The following is a 19,802-nucleotide window of genomic DNA, read 5'->3' as shown; positions in this document are numbered from 1 at the left end:
GCGAGTCTGTGGTGAAATGATCCATGTAGCCTGCAGCGCGTTTGATCCAACGTGGGCGCGAGTCTGTGGTGAAATGATCCACACAGCCTGTAGCGCGTTTGATCCAAAGTGCGTGCGCATCTGTGTCGAAATGATCCACGCAGCTTGTGGCGCGTTTGATCCACCGTTGGCACGAGTCTTTGGTGAAATGATCCACGCAGTCTGTAGCGCGTTTGATCCAACGTGGGCGCAAGTCTGTGTTGAAATGATCCACGCAGCCTGCAGTGCGTTTGATCCAACGTGGGCGTGAGTCTGTGGTGAAATGATCCACGCAGCCTGTAGCGCGTTTGATCCAAAGTGCGCACAAGTCTGTGTTGAAATGATCCACGCAGCCTGTAGCGCGTTTGATCCAAAGTGCATGCGCGTCTGTGTTGAAATGATCCACGCAGCCTGTGGCGCGTTTGATCCACCGTTGGCACGAGTCTTTGGTGAAATGATCCACGCAGCCTGCAGTGCGTTTGATCCAACGTGGGCGTGAGTCTGTGGTGAAATGATCCACGCAGCCTGTAGCGCGTTTGATCCAACGTGGGCGTGAGTCTGTGGTGAAATGATCCACGTAGCCTGCAGTGCGTTTGATCCAAAGTGCGCGCGAGCCTGTGGTGAAATGATCTATGCAGCCTGCAGCGCGTTTGATCCAAAACGCGCACAAGTCTGTGGTAAAGTGATCCACGCAACCCGCAGCATGTGTGATCCAGCATGTGCAGGAGTCTGCGGTGAAGTGATCCACACAGCCTGCAGCACATGTGCATGAGCCGGCAGGGATCCATCCGTTAAAATGCACATCAGAAAACCTGATTACATTCTTCAGCGGACTCTGAGCTTTGCAATCTGATGTTCCCAGTCCCGACGAGGCAGCGGTGTCTCACTGTACAAATGGAAATGCGAGTGCTGTTTCACATTATCCAGAAAAAATGCCATAGAACAGTGATCAACGAACACATATGTACAAAATGAACAGATGTTTTCACAGGCGTTGGGGGGAGTTTTTTTTTTTCTTTTTATGTGCACACGCGAGTGAATCGTCAATGAAGATTATTTTACTCATTAACTACACAGATGTATAATAAAACAAATAGTGACTGGTTTCTAAACACAATTATGACAGAGGTTTTGGGGGAAGAGCGAGGAGCAGCCCCACAGCAGGGGCAGCGGAGTTTCTTTCTGTTTCACGTGCACGCGTGAGCGAATCGTCCGTGAAGATTATTTTACTTATTAACTACACAGATGTATAATAAAATAAATGGTGACTGGTTTCTAAACACAATTATGACAGAGTTTTTGGAGCGAGCAGCAGCCCCATTGCAGGGGCAGCTGAGTTTTTTTTTTTTAATTGTTTACATGTGCATGTGTGAACGGGACAGGAGGTCCTCAAACTGGGTCCTGCAGAGGCGGAAGGACCGCTGAAAGCGGCCGTCATCCAGATGCAGCTCCTGGAGCAAATAATGATACTCCCCGAATTGGGAACGTCTCATGATGTTTGTCAGCTTTCCACAACAACTCGCTCTGTGTGATCAAGGTTCGTCATGTTAACTCGACTGACAACTGGAGTCGTCAAGCGGAATGGAAGCTCCTCCTATTTGATGACGCGCTGGGGCGAATTCTTTCGCAGCGAAAGCAGAGCGACACACCGGGCGATGGTGGCGCGTCCGTCGCCACGCGACCTGCTTGAATTTGAGTCGTCAAAAAATGAGACGTCCTCCGTTCTTTATGAATTACATTGATGTTGACTTGCAGCACAGCCGGCTGTAAGAGCTCAGAGTCTATGGAGTTACATTTGTCTCATTAATATCTGAAAGGAAATGCTTTAACAAAAACTATAGATTTTATTCATTTTTATTTATGTCCAGAAATCAAGGAACCAGTGACCAATTTCATATTTATTTACTTTAAAACTCAATAAGATGGAAAACCTGTAAAGCCTAATTTTACTACACAGAAAATTCATAAGCGGTATTGATAAGGGAATTGATAAGGAATCGCATCGATAAGTGGAATCGATAATGGCATCGATATCGATTAAAATCTTATCAATAGTCATTCCTATTTATGAGAAGCCAAGTCACATGTTTTAGGTTGTAGGTCATCAGTCTGACATGCAAAGTTAGAATTACAACATGCCAAGTTATACAGAAGGCCCCAGGTTGGCTTTAGACCTTGTCCCTTCTTTGTTGAGTCTTAGTTTGTTCACATCTACAACCCCTGGCAAAAATGATGGAATCACCGGCCTCGGAGGATGTTCATTCAGTTGTTTAATTTTGTAGAAAAAAAGCTGATCACAGACATGACACAAAACTAAAGTCATTTCAAATGGCAACTTTCTGGCTTTAAGAAACACTATAAGAAATCAAGAAAAAAAGATTGTGGCAGTCAGTAACGGTTACGTTTTTAGACCAAGCAGAGGAAAAAAATATGGAATCACTCAATTCTGAGGAAAAAATTATGGAATCACCCTGTAAATTTTCATCCCCAAAACTAACACCTGCATCATATCAGATCTGCTTGTTAGTCTGCATCTAAAAAGGAGTGATCACACCTTGGAGAGCTGTTGCACCAAGTGGACTGACATGAATCATGGCTCCAACACGAGAGATGTCAATTGAAACAAAGGAGAGGATTATCAAACTCTTAAAAGAGTAAATCATCATGCAATGTTGCAAAAGATGTTGGTTGTTCACAGTCAGCTGTGTCTAAACTCTGGACCAAATACAAACAACATGGGAAGGTTGTTAAAGGCAAACATACTGGTAGACCAAGGAAGACATCAAAGCGTCAAGACAGAAAACTTAAAGCAATATGTCTCAAAAATCGAAAAATGTACAACAAAACAAATGAGGAATGAATGGGAGGAAACTGGAGTCAACGTCTGTGACCGAACTGTAAGAAACCGCCTAAAGGAAATGGGATTTACATACAGAAAAGCTAAACGAAAGGCATCATTAACACCTAAACAGAAAAAAACAAGGTTACAATGGGCTAAGGAAAAGCAATTGTGGACTGTGGATGACTGGATGAAAGTCATATTCAGTGATGAATCTCGAATCTGCATTGGGCAAGGTGATGATGCTGGAACTTTTGTTTGGTGCCGTTCCAATGAGATTTATAAAGATGACTGCCTGAAGAGAACATGTAAATTTCCAAAGTCATTGATGATATGGGGCTGCATGTCAGGTAAAGGCACTGGGGAGATGGCTGTCATTACATCATCAATAAATGCACAAGTTTACGTTGATATTTTGGACAATTGAAAGGATGTTTGTGGATGATGAAATCATTTTTCAAGATGATAATGCATCTTGCCATAGAGCAAAAACTGCGAAAACATTCCTTGCAAAAAGACACATAGGGTCAATGTCAACGAGCAGATCTGATTTGATGCAGGTGTTAATTTGGGGGATGAAAATTTACAGGGTGATTCCATAATTTTTTCCTCAGAATTGAGTGATTCCATATTTTTTTTCCTCTGCTTGGTCTAAAAAAGTAACCATTACTGACTGCCACAATCTTTTTTTCTTGATTTCTTATAGTGTTTCTCAAAGCCAGAAAGTTGCCATTTGAAATGACTTTAGTTTTGTGTCATGTCTGTGATCTGCTTTTTTTCTACAAAATTAAACAACTGAATGAACATCCTCCGAGGCCGGTGATTCCATAATTTTTGCCAGGGGTTGTAGATTGATGATAGTTTTATATTCAGTTAGGTTTTTGCGTGAGTTTATGTTAATTTAGTTTTGTGTTTATCTATCTAGTTAACAATGACAGTCAATCAGTGTCAGTAAGTAAAGTCATATTTTTGAGGTCTTAAGTCATCAGTATGTCATGAAAATTTGTAGGATGCTGTCAAAATTTGAGGTGCAACTCATATTTATGAAAAACTGAGTTAGTAATTTTGAGATAGTGCATCATATTTCTGAATTTAAACCGTAACTGCAATTCTTTGTTGTGCTCTTGTTTTATTTATTATTGTTAGCATGGCCAAAGTATAGATGGTCAAATGTGGAAACAGTGAAGTGCTGTGAATATTTTGCAGATACACTGTACATGAAGATGTGTAACTGCTGTTTGCAACTGACAGAAGTTGCAGTCTCCAGTTTCTGCTCTCACAGCCACAAAAGCCTATAACTCCTTCAGAGCTGCCATGGGTTTCTTGGTGATTGTTTTGTTTCAACTCCATTTTGGAGGTGTACGGTGGCAGAACCACAAAAAAAAATGTTATCGCACAACAAATTATGGTCCTGACTGTAGTTACGGGATTCTAAGACATATTTGAAAACACAGTCAAAATTATGCAAAGTCATAGATTATAGCTGGTTATGTCAGAAATGTGAAATGCAAAGCCATAATAACAATAAGTCATATTATGTGATGTTATCCTGTTCATGCCCTATGACTGCTGGGAATGGCTCCAGCCCCCGTGACCCTTAATTGGGTTAAGCAGGTGTAGAAAATGGATGGATGGTTATTATGTCATGCTATGCAAAATCAAATTCATGAGGTACGAGTATTACGTCGATGTGTGGGGTATTGAGTCATATGAAATCCTCTTTGTCATAAATACAGCAGAGTGTTGTCAGAGCTTTTTCTTATTGTGCACCTGCGCCGTGGAATGATCTCCCGGTGCACATAAGGCAGTCAGATACTGTGGAGACTTTTAAATCCAGACTAAAGACTTATTTGTTCTCCTTGTTTTACCGCTAGTATACGTAAGGATTAAACAACGAGAAGCCGTGCATTATGCGGTTTGAATGCACGACGCAGAGTCTAAAACACCACGACGCAAGGCGGGGTGGTGTTACTCCGCTTTGTGCATTCAAACCCCATAATGCACGGCTTCTCGTTGTTTAATCTGCTTATACCATGGTCCCACACAGTGAGCTAACACACACATATTTATTTAACAGAACTTGATAAAAATGTGTATTTTTAGTATTTATTTTTAGTATTTTAATATTTGGGACTATTTTATGCCAGTCTCAAGATATTTTCATCCTTGGCAACCGTTCTCTTCTTCTTTCCCGTCTTCAATCTTGTCCAGTTTGTCTGATGTTCAATCTTTATGCCGTTGCTTTTGCTGTTCTTCTCGTTTGCTCTGCTCCTCTTCCCATTCCTCAAATGTTTTATTTTGGCCAAAAATATTAAAATTCACTTGGAAATTTCTGTCATTCACCTGTCAAAACACAGCTGATCTGCGCCAACTGATTTACGCGTTGCTATGGTGACGACCAGAGCAGAGTGATTATTACAGTGACTTAACTCGCCGAACTACATGTGCGTATACACGAAAATAATGCACGCCAGTTAGACATGGAATTCTCACTGACCGTGGTATAATGTATTATTATGTATTATGTATATTTTTATTCTTGTACCTTTTTTATGGTTTTGCTTTCATTAAGTTTTGAATCTTTTAATTCATTTAGTTGTTTTCTTCTGTGTTGTGTGAAGCGCCTTGAGGCGATTTTATTGTAAGTTGGCGCTGTACAAATTAATACATTTGATTTGATTTGATTTCTAAGGTAATTCTGATATCATAGTCATAGTTATGACAAAGCAACTTTTACATGACTCATCATCCTGATTAGTATCCCACGGCGCACGATGTAATAATGCAGTTGAAAAAAGAAGGTGGTGGATCATGTTTCGTTTAAACTGGTGGCATTGACCTTCCACAGTTCTCAATAATTGCTGTATTTTTTATGAAACTTTTCTTCATTTGTAGGTTGGCATAATGGCTGAGCAGGCGCCGGATGAGTTTATCTGTAAGTATGAACAGAGCACAGTAATACTGTATCAGCCACCACCTGGAATCTCAGCGTGGTGGCTCATACTGATACTGAGCCAATTCCAAAGCTTTTTAAATATAAATTCAAAATATTTTGGGTGTTTCATGGCACTTCCCTCATACTGCCTGGTGCTGGCATCTGTAGGTGACTTTTGCCACATCTTTCCATCTCCATGTTTAATGTTATAACTTTGTTATATGTGTCAAATAAAGGGTGTAAATCTCATTTGGAGAAACAGGTCTCTGAACTGCTGTGGTCCACTTATCCTTTGTGTGACCACAGGGAAAGATGTTAAGGCCACACTCAGAAGAACTGTAGTTACATACAACTGCGGTATTGTATCACTTCCTGTTCCGGAGCACAGCGGTGTTTTTCTGTATCTGTTAGCTGTTTAATCTGCGCAGTTAGATTGATCTAGTTACCTAGATAACGATTTGTTTCACAGTGTAATCTTCACGTGCCTTAACTAAAGCACTCCCTCTGCTGAATCACCTCTAAATTATTTACACATTATTCACTTTGTGTGTTTTTAGGAATCCGCTAGCTTAGCGCAGCTACTAGCTCTTAGCCGGTTTAGCATGGCGGCTTCTCCTGTCTCTCCCGCACTTTTCTGCTCTGGGTGTGAAATGTTTAGTTATTCCTCGGCCTCCTTTAGCAGTAATGGTACTTGTAATAAGTGTAGCTTATTCATAGCTTTGGAGGCCAGGCTGGGCGAATTGGAGACTCGGCTCCGCACCGTGGAAAATTCTACAGCTAGCCAGGCCCCTGTAGTCGGTGCGGACCAAGGTAGCTTAGCTGCCATTAGTTTCCCTCTGGCAGATCCCAAGCAGCCGGGAAAAGCAGGCCGACTGGGTGACTGTGAGGAGGAAGCGTAGCCCTAAACAGAAGCCCCGTGTACACCGCCAACCTGTTCACATTTCTAACCGTTTTTCCCCACTCGGCGACACACCCGCCGAGGATCAAACTCTGGTTATTGGCGACTCTGTTTTGAGAAATGTGAAGTTAGCGACACCAGCAACCATAGTCAATTGTCTTCCGGGGGCCAGAGCAGGCGACATTGAAAGATATTTGAAACTGCTGGCTAAGGCTAAGCGTAAATTTGGTAAGATTGTAATTCACGTCGGCAGTAATGACACCCAGTTATGCCAATCGGAGGTCACTAAAATTAACATTGAATCGGTGTGTAACTTTGCAAAAACAATGTCGGTCTCTGTAGTTTTCTCTGGGCCCCTCCCCAATCGGACCGGGAGTGACATGTTTAGCCGCATGTTCTCCTTGAATTGCTGGCTGTCTGAGTGGTGTCCAAAAAATGAGGTGGGCTTCATAGATAATTGGCAAAGCTTCTGGGGAAAACCTGGTCTTGTTAGGAGAGACGGCATCCATCCCACTTTGGATGGAGCAGCTCTCATTTCTAGAAATCTGGCCAATTTTCTTAAATCCTCCAAACCGTGACTATCCAGGGTTGGGACCAGGAAGCAGAGTTGTAGTCTTACACACCTCTCTGCAGCTTCTCTCCCCCTGCCATCCCCTCATTACCCCATCCCCGTAGAGACGGTGCCTGCTCCCAGACCACCAATAACCAGCAAAAATCTATTTAAGCATAAAAATTCAAAAAGAAAAAATAATATAGCACCTTCAACTGCACCACAGACTAAAACAGTTAAATGTGGTCTATTAAACATTAGGTCTCTCTCTTCTAAGTCCCTGTTAGTAAATGATATAATAATTGATTTATTCTGCCTAACAGAAACCTGGTTACAGCAGGATGAATATGTTAGTTTAAATGAGTCAACTCCCCCGAGTCACACTAACTGCCAGAACGCTCGTAGCATGGGCCGAGGCGGAGGATTAGTAGCAATCTTCCACTCCAGCTTATTAATTAATCAAAAACCCAGACAGAGCTTTAATTCATTTGAAAGCTTGACTCTTAGTCTTGTCCATCCAAATTGGAAGTCCCAAAAAACTGTTTTTTTGTTATTATCTATCGTCCACCTGGTCGTTACTGTGAGTTTCTCTGTGAATTTTCAGACCTTTTGTCTGACTTAGTGCTTAGCTCAGATAAGATAATTATAGTGGGCGATTTTAACATCCACACAGATGCTGAGAATGACAGCCTCAACACTACATTTAATCTATTATTAGACTCAGTTGGCTTTGCTCAAAATGTAAATGAGTCCACCCACCACTTTAATCATATCTTAGATCTTGTTCTGACTTATGGTATGGAAATAGAAGACTTAACAGTATTCCCTGAAAACTCCCTTCTGTCTGATCATTTCTTAATAACATTTACATTTACTCTGATGGACTACCCAGCAGTGGGGAATAAGTTTCATTACACTAGAAGTCTTTCAGAAAGCGCTGTAACTAGGTTTAAGGATATGATTCCTTCTTTATGTTCTCTAATGTCATATACCAACACAGTGCAGAGTAGCTACCTAAACTCTGTAAGTGAGATAGAGTATCTCGTCAGTAGTTTTACATCCTCATTGAAGACAACTTTGGATGCTGTAGCTCCTCTGAAAAAGAGAGCTTTAAATCAGAAGTGCCTGACTCCATGGTATAACTCACAAACTCGCAGCTTAAAGCAGATAACCCGTAAGTTGGAGAGGAAGTGGCGTCTCACTAATTTAGAAGATCTTCACTTAGCCTGGAAAAAGAGTCTGTTGCTCTATAAAAAAGCCCTCCGTAAAGCTAGGACATCTTACTACTCATCGCTAATTGAAGAAAATAAGAACAACCCCAGGTTTCTTTTCAGCACTGTAGCCAGGCTGACAAAGAGTCAGAGCTCTATTGAGCCGAGTATTCCTTTAACTTTAACTAGTAATGACTTCATGACTGTCTTTGCTAATACAATTTTAACTATTAGAGAAAAAATTACTCATAACCATCCCAAAGACGTATCGTTATCTTTGGCTGCTTTCAGTGATGCCAGTATTTGGTTAGACTCTTTCTCTCAGATTGTTCTGTCTGAGTTATTTTCATTAGTTACTTCATCCAAACCATCAACATGTCTATTAGACCCCATTCCTACCAGGCTGCTCAAGGAAGCCCTACCATTATTTAATGCTTCGATCTTAAATATGATCAATCTATCTTTATTAGTTGGCTATGTACCACAGGCTTTTAAGGTGGCAGTAATTAAACCATTACTTAAAAAGCCAATTAGCTAAACTGCAGGATTGTCTTACAGACATAAAGACATGGATGACCTCTAATTTCCTGCTTTTAAACTCAGATAAAACTTAAGTTATTGTACTTGGCCCCACAAATCTTAGAAACATGGTGTCTAACCAGATCCTTACTCTGGATGGCATTACCCTGACCTCTAGTAATACTGTGAGAAATCTTGGAGTCATCTTTGATCAGGATATGTCTTTCAAAGCGCATATTAAACAAATATGTAGGACTGCTTTTTTGCATTTACGCAATATCTCTAAAATTAGAAAGGTCTTGTCTCAGAGTGATGCTGAAAAACTAATTCATGCATTTATTTCCTCTAGGCTGGACTATTGTAATTCATTATTATCAGGTTGTCCTAAAAGTTCCCTGAAAAGCCTTCAGTTAATTCAAAATGCTGCAGCTAGAGTACTGACGGGGACTAGAAGGAGAGAGCATATCTCACCCATATTGGCCTCTCTTCATTGGCTTCCTGTTAATTCTAGAATAGAATTTAAAATTCTTCTTCTTACTTATAAGGTTTTGAATAATCAGGTCCCATCTTATCTTAGGGACCTCATAGTACCATATCACCCCAATAGAGCGCTTCGCTCTCAGACTGCAGGCTTACTTGTAGTTCCTAGGGTTTGTAAGAGTAGAATGGGAGGCAGAGCCTTCAGCTTTCAGGCTCCTCTCCTGTGGAACCAGCTCCCAATTCAGATCAGGGAGACAGACACCCTCTCTACTTTTAAGATTAGGCTTAAAACTTTCCTTTTTGCTAAAGCTTATAGTTAGGGCTGGATCAGGTGACCCTGAACCATCCCTTAGTTATGCTGCTATAGACTTAGACTGCTGGGGGGTTCCCATGATGCACTGAGTGTTTCTTTCTCTTTTTGCTCTGTATGCACCACTCTGCATTTAATCATTAGTGACTGATCTCTGCTCTCTTCCACAGCATGTATTTTTCCTGGTTCTCTCCCTCAGCCCCAACCAGTCCCAGCAGAAGACTGCCCCTCCCTGAGCCTGGTTCTGCTGGAGGTTTCTTCCTGTTAAAAGGGAGTTTTTCCTTCCCACTGTCGCCGAGTGCTTGCTCACAGGGGGTCGTTTTGACCGTTGGGGTTTTACATAATTATTGTATGGCCTTGCCTTACAATATAAAGCGCCTTGGGGCAACTGTTTGTTGTGATTTGGCGCTATATAAATAAAATTGATTGATTGATTGATTGATTGATTGACTATTCACCTGTGAAGCTTCAGATCTTAATACCTGCTCAGTATGGAGACACAACTGAATCAATATTCAGATTACCTTGCCGTGGGCAAAAAAAAAAAGCATTTTTGAAGGACCATACTTTGACTAGTCTACTTCCTTAAAACTAATACTCTTCCAATGGCATGTGCGCATTTCTGTTCCAATACAAGATATACACAAAAACATGACATACAGCAAGTGAGAGAGATTTGTTGAAACTGTTAGCTACTGCTTGAAGTGTTCAAACCAAGATGTATTGTGAGAACCAAACAACAGTGCATAGTTCCAGGCTGGTTCTGTTACAACTGGACTGCTATCAATGGTGGGCACAGTTCCTCTAACCGCTAATTATCGGAGGTAATGTTTTCATTATCGGATTAGCTTTTCAGATAACTTTGAAAACCATCATCGGACCAATTATCTTCCAATAAGTTTTGGTCTGATAATTTTTAGACCGCCAACATATTTTTGCAGGCGGGTTGAACAAAGCCTAACAGTTACAAACATTTATGAAGTCTATAATCAGTTGAGTACCTACCTGTTAAATGTTTTGTAGTAGATGTGCAGTTCTATCCTCTGTAAACAGAGGAGAGCTGGTTCTAGAATAAGGCAGGCAAAGGAGAACTGGTCACAGAAAGGAAAAAAGCTCATTTCTTTTGATCCCATACTAACACATTGGCAATATCACCCAAGTCATCCAGAGACATACAGATTTAACTTATGGTTAAAATTTTAACCAAACTAATTTCGGACAAGTTATTTAAATTAACACCACGTCTGAAGTTTTATAAAGTGAAAATATCAGATATATGTTTTAGTTTTAAAGTAATGCACTAATTTTGAAGGTTTTCGTGTGGACATGCTGTGTCCAGTGCATTATGGATAATCTCTGTACATTCACAACAGAACGAAATGCATTTGAGACGCTCTGATGAGGCTCTTCGCAGACAACAGCATTAAACCCTTTTTATATTGTGCCTAAAACTCTTGTGAATATATTCTGTGGGTTTATAGACGTTGTTATTGTTTGTTTTATGTAAAAAATACCAGAGGAAGCTTGCTTGCTCTGGTAGCTTGCTCCAGGTTGCTTCTCCATTATTTTCAATTGAAATCATTGCAGTCGATTCCTGTTTGCTTGTTAACATGTTGCTTATGTCAAACACTGTCTGTCGTCTTTGTTCCAGAGTTATATATATAAGATGTCTGAAATTCAGTTTGCGTTTATTAAATTCCAAGCATCTTAAACGTAGCAGACATGGATTATCTGGAATTTTGTTTTGGCAAGTTTTCACAGTGTCTACTGCCATCTACTGGCCAGTAGTGTTCATGGCAGTATGAGCGTCTGGACGCCAGTAGATATAGTAAGTCCCTTCGGCTGCTCCCTCGTTTGCACTCGGGGTTGCCACAGCAAATGCAAGGTGGATCTGCATGTTGAATTGGCACAGGTTTTACGCCGGATGCCCTTCCTGACGCAACTCCACATTACATGGAGAAATGTGGCAGGGGTGGGATTTGAACCCGGAGCCTTCTGAACTGAAACCAAGCACATTAACCACTTGGTCAACGCCAGTAGATGACAGTGTTCTATTTATTTTGACTATATGAGACGGTTGTCAAATCGGTTCACAACTTGACTTTTTGGCTCTTTCAAATGGATTTTTTTTTTACAGATTAAAAAAAAGGCATATTTTACAAAAGCACATTCACATGTAGACACCAACACACACACCTCACATGAACGTGTTGGTTTTTACATAGAATGAATCAGTCAACCAATCAGTGTTAGTGGAGGCTTATTTACCCATAATCCCTTTGGCATCTGTCTGTGTTTGTTACAAAAGTTCAGAATTAGTGCATAATTTAAAATGAAAAGATGTGTGTTATATTTTAACTTTGTACAAATGACAGAATTGACAATAATGGAGTTATTCTATCTGGAATAATTTGATGATTTTAAATCAAAACCATAATTCAAAACTGCTTTATTTTTCAAGACCTCTGCCTCACTGCGGCACGGCTGTATTTGGTTAAGGAATAATGGCTTCCTGTGTGTGTCTGTAGAGTTGAGCTTAGCTCCTCTCGGTTGCTTCACTGCTGCAAAATATGTAGTAAACAGGAGCTTCCAGCTGGGGGCAGGATGCACAAAGACAGAAGTGCTGACTCATTGTTTGGGTCTATGGTCGCATTTGATGCTACCAGAAGCGATATCGTGGTGTTAAAACTCAAAATCAGCTTGTTAATAGTTGCAGGTGTATTGGAAGCAATACTGAAAGTTACCGGTTAGCTGTAGCTTCCGATAAATTTTTGGGTGGTTTATCGGGTTAGCTTTATAAAAGCTAACTTTACAGATAGCTGATTAGCTGTTATCGAAGCTAACTTTTTGATTAGCTGTGCCCACCACTGCCTGCTATAGAGTGTGACGTACACAAATCATGATGTACCATGTCCGTGTATCATTAATGGACCTGGTATCAAATACATTCAAAGAAATAGATGACTAAATAGTATCTACATCTTAACTATACCTTAACGCTTGACATTCCATAAACAGCTGCCCTGCATCATTGGTGTAAGTTTTTGTGATGTATTGTGTAACAGGGAACAATAAGTGAGTGTCCATGTTCCCATACAACAAGCCTTTATTGTTGGGCAGATTTTGGGAAGTGTGTAAGGATTCACAACAAATTGACCCAACTTTTTGTTGAGTGTTACCCATCGATGTGACTCACAACGTCAGAAGCTGTCAGCTGAGAATCGTGTCAGCATTCATTTGCTGCGTGACTGTCTACACATGTATTGGTTGTGTCTGACTGAATCTGATATATACAATAACATCATGGTAGCTTCTGTGTTGTTTCTTTCCTAACACAGACTGGATCTTGATGTCTTGTGATTTGTGTCCTAGGGTGTGAGGACTGCGGTCAGTACCATGACTCTGAGTGTCCTGAACTGGGACCGCTGGTCACTGTCCAGGACTCCTTCGTCCTTAGCCGAGCTCGGTGAGTGAGCGCCTCAAAGCATCATCCTTCCACGGAGGTCAAAAGTTGTACAGCACCAATCATTTGAGCCTGTCACTCTCTTTTTCATGAATAGTCATTTATGTGTTGTATGTTGGTTATTATCAAAGTGTAATCCAAGTTTGGGGTATTGATACTTTATCAGATGTAATATTTAAAGTTAAGCACATTTGAAAGAAATTCTATATCAGTCTGTGGTCTGGCAAATGGTTTTTGTTTTTTTGTTTTTTGTTTCCTATCAAAATATACCACAACTTTGTCATAAAATGTCAAGCAATTTGAATAACAGGAAACAAAGTGCAACATATTTATAATGTTGTGTGGGCCGCTGAAGAGGAGGTACTGCTGGCCCACCATCACCAGAGGGCGCCCTGCCTGGAGTGCGGGCTCCAGGCACCAGAGGGCGCCGCCGCCTCACGGGAGCAGCCTCGGTGACAGCTGTCACCCATCACCTGAGACAGCTGACGGCAATCATCAGTGGGGTATATCAGCAGGACGGCATCTCCACCTCATTGCCGAGATATCGTTTCTACCAGAGAGGTAACATATCAAAGCCTACTGAGTACACAGTTTTGACTGAGCTAGTTATTGGTTTACTGTTCCAACGAGAGGTGGAGGTACCTTTCCTGCCGTTCGGAGTTCTGGGTGCAAACGCGCCCCCATCTAACTGTTCTTTTTCCCTCGCCAGCAGTACCAGGTCCGACACGCGGAGGCAGTGGCCACCTGGGAGTTCGGGACTTGGCGGCTCCAGTATTCCCGGGGTCCTGTGGCGGAGGAAGCCGTGTGGTTCCGGTCTTACCTTGGAGAGGCGTCTCCTGTCTTCGAGCCTGCCCACACGACACCTTTGTGTATTGACTTTTGTCCATTTCTGTAATTGGTTGTATTCGTTGTGCACATTCACAACAGTAAAGCGTTGTTATTTTGACTTACTCCATTGTCCGTTCATTTGCGCCCCCTGTTGTGGGTCCGTGTTCCTACACTTTCCCAACAGGATATCTCGGCCAGCGTCATGGATCCCGAGGGGCGTCAACCGGCTGTTGAACGGCCAATGGAAGAACAAGGCGCACAGGCGTCCACAGGAGGGGTAATCGGTGAGTTGCAGCGGATCCTCACCGCTTTCACGACTCGGTTAGACTTGATGACCGAGCAGAACGCCCTCCTGAACCGCAGGGTGGAGGCTCTCGCCGCGCAGGTGGAAGCGCGCCCTCCGGGCGCCGCTGCGGCTCTCCCTCCCGTAGACCCTGTGCGTGACAGCGACGTTCCACTGGTTGTCCAACGACCCCCCCCACCATCCCCTGAAGCATACATAAGCCCCCCGGAGCCGTACGGAGGCTGTGTGGAGACGTGCGCGGATTTCCTTATGCAGTGTTCGCTCGTCTTCGCACAGCGTCCCGTCATGTACGCGACCGACGCTAGCAAAGTAGCTTATGTGATAAATCTGCTTCGTGGTGAGGCACGCGCTTGGGCTACAACGCTCTGGGAGCAAAGTTCACGGCTCCTTCTGACATATGATGGGTTTGTGAGGGAGCTCAGAACAGTGTTCGATCACCCTAATAGAGGAGAGACCGCTTCAGCCGTGCTGCTGTCAATGAGACAGGGGCGCCGGAGCGCAGCTGCCTATGCAGTCGACTTCCGCATCGCGGCTGCGAGGTCCGGCTGGAATAACACTGCCCTCCGCGCCGCCTTCGTAAACGGACTGTCATTGGTCCTCAAGGAGCACCTGGTGGCTAAGGACGAACCGCGGGATTTGGATGGGCTTATCGATCTTGTCATACGATTAGACAATCGGTTAAATGAGCGCCGTCGGGAACGAGACGAAGGGCGTGGCCAGGCACACGTCGTCCCTCTCCCTTCCGGTTCCAACCGCGTTCCGCCCTCCCCACGCTCCACGGCCCCTGCGCTCCGTGCGATCACAGCTCCCCCTGCTGACGAAGCTATGGACACGAGTAGGGCAACATTTAGGGCACCGGCCACACAGAGGAGGCTGGCCCGCGGAGCGTGTTTTGTTATGTGGCTCGATTGAGCATCAGGTACGAGACTGCCCCGAGCGGTTAAACACCAACGCCCGCCCCTAGACACTGGGCTAGGGGGGGGCCGAGACGTGCACGTGGGACACACCCACATCGCCACACGACTCCCAGTTACAATCCTTTATGAGGATTTAACCCTGAAGGCCCCAGCACTGGTGGACACGGGCTCAGAAGGGAATTTGCTTGATAGCAAATGGGCCAGGGACATAGGGTTCCCTCTGGTGGCACTTACCTCGCCTGTGCAGGTACGGGCACTAGATGGCTCCCTACTCCCTCCAATCACTCACAAGACACCACCAGTAACTCTGGTGGTGTCGGGGAATCACCGGGAGGAGATCGAGTTTTTTGTGACTCCGGCCACCTCCCGTGTGATTTTAGGTTTTCCCTGGATGTTGAAACACAATCCCCGGATCGATTGGCCGTCCGGGGTAGTGGTCCAGTGGAGCGAGACCTGCCATCGGGTATGTTTAGGTTCCTCGGTTCCTCCCGGTTCCCAGGCCAGGGAGGAGGTCAGAGCCCCGCCCAATCTAGGGACGGTGCCGGTGCAGTACCATGACCTTGCGGAGGTGTTCAGCAAGGATCTGGCACTCACCCTTCCCCCGCACCGCCCGTATGATTGTGCCATTGATTTGGTTCCAGGCGTTGAGTTCCCGTCCAGCAGGCTGTACAACCTCTCACGACCTGAACGCGAATCAATGGAGACCTACATCCGGGACTCTTTGGCTGCCGGGTTGATCCGGAATTCCACCTCCCCGATGGGTGCGGGTTTCTTTTTTGTGGGGAAAAAGGATGGCGGATTACGTCCATGCATTGATTACAGGGGGCTGAACGAAGTCACGGTTCGTAACAGATACCCCTTACCCTTGTTGGATTCGGTGTTCACGCCCCTGCATGGAGCCAAGATATTCACCAAGCTTGATCTTAGGAATGCGTATCACCTGGTTCGGATCCGGAAGGGAGACGAGTGGAAGACGGCATTTAACACCCCGTTGGGTCATTTTGAGTACCTGGTCATGCCGTTCGGTCTTACAAATGCTCCCGCGACGTTCCAAGCATTGGTTAATGATGTCTTGCGGGACTTCCTGCACCGATTCGTCTTCGTATATCTAGACGACATACTCATCTTTTCTCCGGATCCTGAGACTCATGTCCGACATGTACGTCAGGTCCTGCAGCGGTTATTGGAGAACCGGCTGTTTGTTAAGGGCGAGAAGTGTGGGTTTCACCGCACCTCTTTGTCCTTCCTGGGGTTCATCATCTCCCCCAACTCCGTCGCTCCTGATCCGGCCAAGGTTGCAGCGGTGAGAGACTGGCCCCAACCCACAAGCCGTAGGAAGCTGCAACAGTTCCTCGGCTTTGCAAATTTCTACAGGAGGTTCATTAAGGGCTACAGCCAGGTTGTTAGCCCCCTGACAGCCCTGACCTCACCAAAAGTTCCCTTCACCTGGTCGGATCGTTGCGATGCCGCGTTCAAGGAGTTGAAACGGCGCTTCTCGTCTGCACCCGTTCTGGTGCAGCCCGATCCTAGTCGCCAGTTAGTGGTTGAGGTGGACGCCTCGGACTCAGGGATAGGAGCTGTGCTGTCCCAGAGTGGGAAGACCGATAAGGTCCTTCATCCGTGTGCCTATTTTTCCCGCAGGTTGACCCCGGCTGAACGGAACTATGACGTCGGCAACCGAGAACTCCTTGCGGTGAAAGAGGCTCTTGAAGAGTGGAGACACCTGTTGGAGGGAACGTCCGTGCCATTCACGGTTTTCACTGACCACCGGAACCTGGAATATATCAGGACCGCCAAGCGGCTGAATCCCAGGCAAGCCCGCTGGTCACTGTTCTTCGGCCGTTTTGACTTCCGCATCACCTACCGGCCCGGGACCAAGAACCAGAAGTCGGATGCCTTGTCCCGGGTACACGAAGACGAGGTCAAGGCGGAGTTGTCGGATCCACCGGAACCCATCATCCCGGAGTCCACTATCGTGGCCACCCTCACCTGGGACGTAGAGAGAACCGTCCGGGAGGCCCTGGCACGAAGCCCGGACCCCGGGGCTGGACCAAAGAACAGACTTTACGTCCCACCAGAGGCAAGGGCTGCAGTCCTGGACTTCTGTCACGGCTCTAAGCTCTCCTGTCATCCAGGGGTGCGAAGAACCGTGGCAGTTGTCCGGCAGCGCTTCTGGTGGGCGTCCCTGGAGGCCGACGTCCGGGATTATATCCAGGCCTGCACCACCTGTGCCAGGGGCAAGGCCGACCATCGCAAGGCTCCGGGACTGCTACAGCCGCTGCCCGTGCCTCATCGCCCCTGGTCCCACATCGGCCTGGATTTTGTCACGGGCCTCCCGCCGTCCCAGGGAAACACCGTGATCCTCACGATAGTGGACCGATTCTCCAAGGCGGCCCACTTCGTGGCCCTCCCGAAGCTCCCAACGGCCCAGGAGACAGCGGACCTCCTGGTCCACCACGTCGTCCGCCTGCATGGGATACCATCAGACATCGTCTCCGATCGCGGTCCCCAGTTCTCCTCGCATGTCTGGAGGAGCTTTTGCCGGGAACTGGGGGCCACGGTCAGTCTCTCGTCCGGGTATCACCCCCAGACCAACGGGCAAGCAGAGCGGGCCAATCAAGAAATGGAGCAAACACTGCGTTGTGTGACAGCCGCGCACCCGGCGGCCTGGAGTACTCATCTGGCCTGGATCGAGTACGCCCACAACAGTCAAGTGTCATCAGCCACCGGCCCTGTGTTTGGGGTATCAGCCCCCGTTGTTCCCGGTGGTTGAGGGAGAGGTCGGTGTGCCCTCGGTCCAGGCCCACCTGCGGAAGTGCCGTCGGGTGTGGCGTGCCGCCCGTTCTGCTTTGCTGAAGGCCCGGATGAGGGCGAAGACCCATGCAGACCGGCGGCGGACCCCGGCCCCTACGTATCGCCCCGGGCAGGAAGTGTGGTTGTCCACCAAGGACATTCCACTGCAAGTGGCCTCCCCGAAAACTCCAAGACAGGTACATAGGTCCGTTTAAAATTCTCAAGGTCATCAATCCCGCCGCAGTGAGGCTTCGGCTTCCAGCCTCACTGCGGATCCATCCAGTATTTCCTGTGTCCAAAATCAAGCCCCATCACACCTCGCCCCTCTGTACACCCGGTCCGGCACCACCTCCTGCCCGGATCATCGATGGCGAGCCGGCTTGGACAGTGCGCCGGTTGTTGGACGTCCGACGGATGGGCCGGGGCTTTCAATATCTGGTGGACTGGGAGGGGTACGGTCCCGAAGAACGCTCCTGGGTGAAGAAGAGCTTCATCCTGGACCCGGCCCTCCTGGCCGACTTCTACTGTCGCCACCCGGACAAGCCCGGTCGGGCGCCAGGAGGCGCCCGTTGAGGGGGGGGTCCTGTTGTGTGGGCCGCTGAAGAGGAGGTACTGCTGGCCCACCATCACCAGAGGGTGCCCTGCCTGGAGTGCGGGCTCCAGGCACCAGAGGGCGCCGCCGCCTCACGGGAGCAGCCTCGGTGACAGCTGTCACCCATCACCTGAGACAGCTGACGGCAATCATCAGTGGGGTATATCAGCAGGACGGCATCTCCACCTCATTGCCGAGATATCGTTTCTACCAGAGAGGTAACATATCAAAGCCTACTGAGTACACAGTTTTGACTGAGCTAGTTATTGGTTTACTGTTCCAACGAGAGGTGGAGGTACCTTTCCTGCCGTTCGGAGTTCTGGGTGCAAACGCGCCCCCATCTAACTGTTCTTTTTCCCTCGCCAGCAGTACCAGGTCCGACACGCGGAGGCAGTGGCCACCTGGGAGTTCGGGACTTGGCGGCTCCAGTATTCCCGGGGTCCTGTGGCGGAGGAAGCCGTGTGGTTCCGGTCTTACCTTGGAGAGGCGTCTCCTGTCTTCGAGCCTGCCCACACGACACCTTTGTGTATTGACTTTTGTCCATTTCTGTAATTGGTTGTATTCGTTGTGCACATTCACAACAGTAAAGCGTTGTTATTTTGACTTACTCCATTGTCCGTTCATTTGCGCCCCCTGTTGTGGGTCCGTGTTCCTACACTTTCCCAACATATAAAGCGGTAATGTAACTTTAAATTTAGAGTATCAAATGTGTTATAATTTCATACACCAAATTGATCACCAGAGAACACATACTTGTACATGGCATATTTATTTTGGTTTGTTCTATTTGCTGACATTCTTAATCATTTTCAGCATGTAAATACCTAGCTGTTTCTGTCTCAGTTTGATGGAAATGCACTTCTCTATAAATTATCAGAAAACCCTAAGAACAAATAATGACACAAATGCTCAGGAATATGTGATATATATTTATGTTTGTTTTATATTCATTTAGGTTTGACATTTGGTTAGTTTTATATTTTAGTTTTCATGTTTAGCTAGTGTTAGCTTTGGTTAGCTTTCTTTTCACTGAATATTTGGTTTTGTCTTCAGCTGGCTTTTCAGTGATCATTAAATAATATTGAGCTAGCTTAATATTCCGTTACTTTTAGGTTCAGCTAATTGTATTTTCAGTTAATATTACA

The 19,802-nt window shown here is 45.7% G+C and overlaps 1 protein-coding gene across 1 annotated transcript in view; it reads left to right on the top strand.

The window, feature by feature from the left end:
• Positions 1-5,752: 5,752 nt before the first annotated feature.
• Positions 5,753-19,802, top strand: part of prdm15 (PR domain containing 15) — a 108,580-nt gene continuing 94,530 nt past the window's right edge. The window contains exons 1-2 of the mRNA XM_034179018.1: positions 5,753-5,792; positions 13,133-13,226. Of these exons, the coding sequence (XP_034034909.1) occupies positions 5,762-5,792; positions 13,133-13,226 (125 nt within the window). The 5' untranslated portion in view covers positions 5,753-5,761. The remainder of the gene's footprint in view (positions 5,793-13,132; positions 13,227-19,802) is intronic.

This window comes from Thalassophryne amazonica, chromosome 9, assembly GCF_902500255.1.
Source record: "Thalassophryne amazonica chromosome 9, fThaAma1.1, whole genome shotgun sequence".
NCBI classification, from domain to species: domain Eukaryota; kingdom Metazoa; phylum Chordata; class Actinopteri; order Batrachoidiformes; family Batrachoididae; genus Thalassophryne; species Thalassophryne amazonica.
Note: the sequence above shows the minus strand (reverse complement) of the source record. Positions and strands in the feature narration are given on the sequence as shown.